The 8828-nt window shown below is 40.8% G+C and overlaps 1 protein-coding gene across 1 annotated transcript; it reads left to right on the forward strand.

Moving 5' to 3' along the window:
* Positions 1-2137: 2137 nt before the first annotated feature.
* olig2 (oligodendrocyte lineage transcription factor 2) lies at positions 2138-2938 on the forward strand (the record flags this gene model as incomplete). The annotated part of the gene is made up of 1 exon (XM_083681414.1): positions 2138-2938. One exon carries the CDS (start codon positions 2138-2140, stop codon positions 2936-2938), a length of 801 nt encoding a protein of 266 aa, XP_083537540.1.
* Between the last annotated feature and the right edge of the window lie 5890 nt (positions 2939-8828).

Below are 8828 nucleotides of genomic sequence, written 5' to 3' on the forward strand. Positions count from 1 at the left end.
CAAAGAGGAAGAAAATCCGTATGATTCACATATGGAGAAACACACTCAGTCTGACACTGATGTGCTATTCATGATGCAAATACATCTATAACATATGTTATCTCTTGTTAAAGATGGGTCTTTGAATTTCGACATGGGTCACACTTTACAATAAGTTTATAAATAAATAAAGTTACATCGAATTTCAATTGGTTGAATATCATGTAACACAGTATTTTGGACTCATTTCAAATAAAATAAGGCCCGTGACCATGATTCACAAATCAATTCACTGGAAATTAACTGTGTAATTATATTCTGCCTACTGAAGTATTATTATAATTATAATTACAATTATAAGTATAATACTAATAACAATACTAATATAGTATTATAAAATAAAATAGTATTTTATTAATAATAATGTTATTGTTATTGTATTATTATTATTATGAGTATTATTATTATTATTATTATTAGTGTTAGTAGTAGTATTATTACTATGCAGTGGACAGCTTTGTAAAGTGTGGCATTATGCTATAACGGTGTACGCATAGGCCTAATGTTTATTTTTAGTCATTTCTGACTGGTTCCTCTCGTCATATTTCTCGGACAATGACCTTGTCAACTCTAGTTACCTCAGAGTCACTTGTTCCCTTCTGTCACTGCCTGAGCGCCACCTGAGCCGAAGCGCCACCAGAGAACCGTGGCACTGCTGTGGGTCCATATTGGACTAATTGAAATGTTACAGATCATAACCGTTAAAAACAATTTTGCACGCTTCGTTTATTAACGTTAAAAATCCACTTTAACGGCTTGAGTCTTGGCTCACGCCGTCAGCTGTTAAGCGGCCGAGGGGTCATCGGGTTAAAACAATAAGCGCCATATTAACTCCAACTGTAATCAGCGTTTTAAGTGGGCGCGGGCGGTGGGCGCCGTGCGCGGAAAGACTGGAGGGGCACACAAAACATATTGCATCACAAAGCTTAACAATTATTAGTAGATTATTTCAAAGGGCTTGACTTGATTCTTGTAATATTGCTCAAACCTTTGAAACACAAAAGATCATCGAAGTATGAACATAAATCATGAAGGCCCGCGTCGTTCCATAACATCACCAGATAAATAGTTGTATTTCGTTTTCGAAATATACAATTTTCACGAATTAGAAGTAATATTCCTAAACATTAATTTATGGAGAGTAAAAACGACTTGAATTGACATGCATTAAATATTCTCCTTCTACTTCTACAACCAAAATAAAGCAAACATTGTTTTGGACCCGTATTGTGTTGAGATAGTAAAAGTATGCCCTTTATGTAATTTTTTGAGTATAGTGTTTCGATTTAGTCCAGTATTCACAGCAAAATGTCTAGGGAAAAAAAACGAAAAAACGAATACGTTGTATTTCCAAATGTTCCTAATTAATATGAATATAAAATTGATACGGTTATTGAAATAGTCCGATTGCAATTTTGTTAAATGTTGTTTTCCTTTATTTCTTGTATATCATCATAAACAGTCATCGACTATGGATAAACCCAACACTTTCTTTCCGTTGCAAGCTGCCATATACGGAGTGTGTCTAATTCATGTTCTTTGTAATGACATCAGATTTGAAGACCCCTAACTCCTCGAAGCCTCCTCCCCTCTCTCCTTTCGAAGGTCGCCTATTGGTCGAAGACAGGCAGTCGGAAAAGCAACGACATTGTCCCGGTGACTTGCTCCCGGATCGTTGAACCCGCTATAAAAACCTGTCGTCATGCCCGTGCGTGCCAAATGGGCTGTCAGTAGTGTTTGGGAGTAACAAGTGGATTCATCGTTGACGGTTTCTCCTCTCTGCGTTCAACTCTCGGTAGGCTCCACGTCTTCTCACTGCTTTGATAATGATAAACGTGCACTTTTACGCACATTATCGTCAGTCATCTTCGTTTTGAACTTAGTGCGCTTTTAAAGAATTTCGTCATGATGTCATATTGCGCTAGTAGCTTAGCTCAGTAGTCTAGCTCAATAATTTGACATATGTCTTTTCGCGAAATGTGTTCCATGCAGGCTATGTGGCCATGTAAGAAAAACAAAAAATATGATGACGAAAATAAGTCGACTAAAAGCTTTGTTTACTTTTCTCTTCGTAGGTTGCTGTGTAAACCTAAGGACCATGGACTCTGATACTAGCCGAGTGTCAAGCAGACCCTCCTCTCCCGAAGTGGAAGACATTTACCTGGCAGCGATGAAGAAGTCTGGCTTCTCTGGCGTGTCGTCCACACACGCTGACTCGACAGAGATACCCGCCGACCTGCAGAGCCTCTCCAGCAACGACGAGGACTCGCTTATGCTCAAGGTGCTCTCAAAGAAGGACCGTAAACTGCTCTCGGAGAACGAGCTGCAGTCGATGCGGTTGAAGATAAACGGCCGGGAGCGGAAGAGGATGCACGACCTCAACGTCGCCATGGACGGGCTCCGCGAGGTCATGCCCTACGCGCACGGACCCTCGGTGCGCAAACTCTCCAAAATCGCCACTCTCCTCCTGGCCAGAAACTACATCCTGATGCTCAGCAACTCGCTGGAAGAGATGAAGCGGCTCGTGAGCGAAATCTACGGCAGCGGCCACCACGGAGGATTCCACCCGTCCGCCTGTGGGACCATGGCGCACACGGGGCCCCTGCCCGGCCACCTGGCCGTTTCCCACGCCGCCCACCCGGTGCACCACCCGCTCCTCCCTCCGGCTGTCTCCACCGCCTCTCTCTCCGCGCCCGGCATCTCCGCTGTCACCTCGGTCAGGCCCCACCACCACGGACTCTTGAAGGCGCCCTCCGCCGGCCCAGGCCCCCTGGGCAGCAGCTTCCACCACTGGGGAGCGGGGATGCCCTGTCCGTGTAGCATGTGCCAGGTGCCTCCTCCACATCTGCCCGGCATGAGTAACCACAGCATGGCACGGCTGACGAGCGACTCAAAATGACTTGAACTTTTACCGTAAAACAAGGGAGAGCAAAAGGGAAATGAACTTTTGGTGCACTGTTGGGTTGTACAGTAGTTAAGGTTACCGTGTATCTCTATCCATATCAACGATTTTTTTTTTAAATTCTATTTTATTTATCTGTCACCTATAAGCTGCTTTGGACGGAGCCAACATAAATGAATTACTTTAAGCATAGAAAACTGAGAAGCGCTACTAACATAGCATTTTGTAACATAGCTTAATTGATAACAGCTTTCTTTCTATACAGTTTAATATCCAGCAAAACAACACACATTGATCATTTGAATGAAAAACCATATAAACTATGACACCCGTTCAGGGTTTCTTGCATATACAAGTTGCATTTTTTATGGATCAAATGGCGTTTGTTGAACACGAGACAAGCCCTTGCACTGAGTCTGAAAAGGGAGAGTGGACAAAATGTTTATCTGAACATAAAACAAACTTGGATGAGAACACACATGGTAACGTAGAGTGTAAATATGTAGATTCATAATTCAGTGTAAATATTAGGAGAGATTTTATATTAGGCCCTTGGTTAATGATCAGATTGACCCCTTCAGCCTATAGCCTATCTGCTTTTCAGCCACGTGACACTGTTCTATGTCGCACATTTTCATTCCTGCCTCTTGTAGCCTATCACAGTGTCCATCTCAGTGTTCTCTCTCCACCGTAGACACGTCACTGCCGGTGCCGGGCCTTCGTGGCTCGTTTCTTGTGTATTTTTCTCCCTTTCCATTGTTTTTGTTGCCAAGCATGCCAGCCACTGCCCCACGCAAAGAATGACCACCTCTTTATTTTTTATAAAAAGTGCTAAATGATATTTATTTACTTATTTTCGATGGGATTTCAAATGAATCGATGATGATTATGTTGGGATTTTGAATGTTAAATAAAAAACAATGTTTAATTGATGTTATTGTTTCCCTCAATTTTGTATGCGTCCTCCTGCAATCAGATCTGAATTTCTGCATAAAGGAGTTACATGAAAGTATAGGTTCTTATCAAGTTACATCACAAGATATACACATCTGGAAGCATAATATGGAAATATAAGGCTAATGCCTTAACTGTAATACACTCAACACTCATGACCAAATCCAAACAACTTTGTGCGTCCTTTCTGTCGACATGCTCAAGGAATAACACATTGAATATGACCAATTGAATATTGAGCTAACGAGAGATAGGCAAATGTGTTCAATAAAAGTAATTATACAACATCAGAAGATAATTTCAATACATGCAGCCTAAATCTATATGAATATTGTAACATACAGCTTAGCAAAAAGTGGGAAAAATAAAGGGCCTACTTTATCATCATTGCTTGTAATCATTTGTAGTATTCATTAAATCAAAGAGAAATAATTTTTCTGGATGCTTTAGAAAAGTAATTTGACTGCAGTAAATGTAGCTCATTGATAACATTAAAAAGGATGATACTTTCAACAACAAGTTAATTAGGCTTAGCATATTTGGCCCAATCAAAAAAAAATCATCTATTCGAATTAAATTTCGATTGTGAATGCGATAATATCTTATCGATATTGAAATGTTTTAAGGCCCAATCATTGAAGGGAGAGCAAAATCATGGCGTAGGATAGAATAAAATAGAAACAAATAAGACCTTAATAAATATACACAAAATGTGATATTGGAAGCTATACTGAAAAAAAGAGACAGTTATGATTGACTAACAATGACTTTACTGTCCCCTTCAATTCAACCCGGGACAAAGAAGTCCACAATATGCAGATTATATTCAGACTGAATCCAGACTGGAGAACACGAGCATGGTGTTTTGGTTTTGTTTGGAGAAAAATGGTTTACGTTGTAGGGTTAGGGTTATATCCGAATTGCATTTATTCCAAAATCAAAGCATTAAAAAGTGCTGTAATCTCCGAATATATTTCCTTTAATCAGGTTTCTAAAATGTCTTATTTTATCATGAAACTATGCCAGTGCCCATTTCAAGTATTCTGCCACCGTTTCTGACTGCATTTATCAAACCTGCGGTTTTTTAAACAAAATTGATATTATTAGATGTACTGCATTTGCATGCTTAATTTTTCCAGTCCTCATGAATTGTAAAAAGGAAATTCTGCAACAGCATATATTAGTCTATTTAAACTTTGATTAGCATAAGTTCCATATTGAGGAGCTTATCCGTTCTGTGGCATTAAACCATCAGCATGAAAAGTAGAGATATGTTACCGTGAAACATAGAAGGAAATTCTATAAAAAGAAAGAAATGTCACAGATACAAGCCATCCTGTACTGGTATTCTAAAACTATACCAGAGTGTTATTTACTTGATAAATATAGTTTATTATATAACTATAAACTAATATCCAATAGGCAGGACATAGGCTATACATTATTTCATTGATTACGGATAGTACTTATGTATATTCAGAGCACAACAGATTTTGTTTGTGACTTTGCTTCTCCTTCAGACTCTCGCATAAGGTGACTTTTACTTTTTGGCACCGGTTGGATTTGTCCACGCGCACCATCACACACAAACCCCCTTCGCTGTCAAACCGAGCCTTGTTTGAATTATTCAGGCACAAGTCCAATTGGACCTTCATGTCCGTTGGGTTTTTTTTATACTTTGATGAGCAGAAAAAGCTAATGTGGTCTTGATCAAATGCGGCCATTTGTGTGTTTGCTCCGAGCCTTCATGACAGGAGGGCACTTAAGACGTAGGAAAACATGTATTAGGATTCTTGAGCTATGCAAAATATGCGGCCAAACGATCCCTTAGACATACGAATAAGTTCTGTTCCGAGGAATATGAATATACGCGAGTATACATGAGTAAACGGCGGCAGCTGCATACCAGATTGCGCATGCTGTTGCAATGTTTTCGAAAGGCTTTTGGAGCTGGAACGATATTGAATGAACCTGACGTTTGAATATTCATGCTCGCATTTGTTTATTTTTCTCTCTTTTTACAATAGAATTATTCAAATGAACTGAATATAAGACAGGGAAAGTCCTTCAAGATTTGTAGGGCGTTTCGGAGAGGGAAGAAACATCGTGTGGTGAGAAGGACAATGTATTGTACTTATTCTACCTGCTCCACTAAAAACTTAAATCACTTGAAACAAGTGGAGAATATTCAGTTGTCTTTCACACACACACACACACACACACACACACACACACACACACACACACACACACACGTACGCACACACGCTCACACACACATACACGTACACACACGTACGCATGCACGCTCAGACACACACACACACACACACACACACACACACACACACACACACACACACACACTCACTCACTCACACACACAAAGTCAGAGTGGCTTATTTGGGTGGCAAATGTCAAAACCTTATGGCATGGATGGTAAGTTGGAGAACAGTAGCAGACAGAGCAGTGTGTGTCCTTATTAGTCAGCCGTGGTTCAGTCCCCTCCAGCAACACCTCAAAGGAGGCCTCAAGTGGACTCTGACTGGGTATCGTAACTGCAGGACAGTTACAGCAAGGTGGTTGGTATGTTTATGAAACACTATTGCCATTGGCCCATGTTCAGTTGATTGGTAAAATATGGTGTGCATGCCTGTATTAATTATATCTATTATCAGTGGAGGCTAAGGGAGGCTAGGGGAGGTAGAAATCGGAGGACGGGCCAATTGTAATGCATGGAATGAGGAATGGTATCACACACACTGTTTGATACCATTCCTCATTCCAAGAATTACAATGAGCCCGTCCTCCGATTTCTACCTCCACCAGCCTCCCCTATGATGTATGTGTCCATGCGGTTGCTCATATCAGAAATGAAACAACAATGTCGATATAGCAGACAAATACTGTCACGAGCTGAGCTGCACCCAAGACAACATAGTGTGTATCCAGCCTAATGGAGTGGGTAAATGTTTGACAGTTTCAAACACAAAATTGACAAATCAAATTTGTGAGTTACAAGCTGGTCTCCTTTTTGCAACATCTGCTTATTGAAGCCATCTCGGCCCCCGCCATCTCGGGCCCCCGCCATCTCGGCCCCCGCCATCTCGGCCCCCACCCAGTTGAAAGGCCATTTGCTCCCCGCGAAATGCAATTACTCCAAGAGTTAATGGGGATTACGAGGTATCACATTTCAAAATTAATTAGACCCCCACTCCCCACAATCCCATCTAATTCAGTCACACCTTAAAGAGCGGGCTTTTCTCACTTAATTACAGCTCACACAGTCATTCAGGAACAGCCAATTAGAACCCTACACACAGCAGAGGAGTCCCAGTCAGACAGCAGAGTCACCCATGATCAATAGGTGGCTATTCCTGTTCTGAAAAAAAAGGAAAACAAATAATAATCACACAATTAGGGCAAATGGCATGGATTATTAATACAATTATGTATTTTGTAAAGTAAATCTGAGATATTTAAAGATCTACTAAGTGCCTATTCCTCATGAAAACAATTTAATGAATGACTGCTTTGGCAAGGTTAGCAGGTAAACTTGGTTTAGAATAAAAAAATAATGATCTGACTATCTGAGTACCAAAGCTGAAGCAAATGAAGATAGAAAACACAGTGAATGAATGCTTGATTCACTCTGCAAAACAATGTGTATATAGTGGGAAATGTAAATAAACTCAACTGGATTTTCACTCAAACACACACTTTCATTGCATAGGAAGAATGTTTGGTTCTGGCTTTGCCATGGAAAGCTGGCAGCTAAGTTTGATTGAATAGCTCCTTATCCATTGCAGACGCCACGGTGACAGACCCACTGATCCTAAACTCCCAGATTGAGATGTTTACGGTTTGAATATTCATAATGTGCGATGCGGGGGTAGAAGGGGCTGGCGGTCTAACATCAACTTACACTGGACTTAAATCTCCCGAAACAGAGCACAGATGTACACCCTTTCAGCTAGGCGCATCGTGTTTTGTTAGCTGAAAGGATTATGCTTAGAGGATTGAAGAAATGCATCAAAGGCTCTGAAGGAACAGAAAGAGAAACAGAAGCAGAGACAGAGGGACTGAGCAGAGAGAGAGAGAGAGAGAGAGAGAGAGAGAAGGGGGGGGGGATAGAGAGAATACGAGGTAGAGGAGATAAACAAATAGAGAAGGTGCATCAGTAGATCAGTATCAGACAATGAACTGGGTCTTAACTCTATGTAAAGCTCCAATGTATCAAGCAGCCAATGAATGTGAGTCTTAGAGGGTCGTTAGGGAAACCATCTGAGACCACTCCCTCCCCAGAGACCAATGTTTATTCCAGCACCAGTTCATCATCTGCCCATCCTTACGCAACACAACACACTCAAATAGACACTACACCAACACAACACAACACAACACAACACAACACAACACAATACACTCACATAGACACTACACCAACACAACACAACACAACACAACACAACACAACACAACACACTCACATAGATACTACACCAACACAACACAACACAACACAACACACTCACATATATACTACACCAACACAACACAACACAACACAACACAACACAACACAACACAACACACTCACATAGACACTACACCAACACAACACAACACAACGCAACACAACACAACACAACACAACACAACACAACACAACACAACGCAACACAACACAACACAACACAACACAACACAACACAACACAACACAACACACTCACATAGACAATACACCAACACAACACAACACAACACAACACAACACAACACAACGCAACGTAACGCAACGCAACGCAACATACTCACATAGACACTACAACAACACAACACAACACATTCACATAGACACTACTCCAATACAACACAACACAACACACTCACATGAACACAACAGAACACAAAACAACACAACACAACAC

Source organism: Argentina silus (assembly GCF_951799395.1).
Source record: "Argentina silus genome assembly, chromosome: 12".
NCBI lineage: Eukaryota > Metazoa > Chordata > Actinopteri > Argentiniformes > Argentinidae > Argentina > Argentina silus.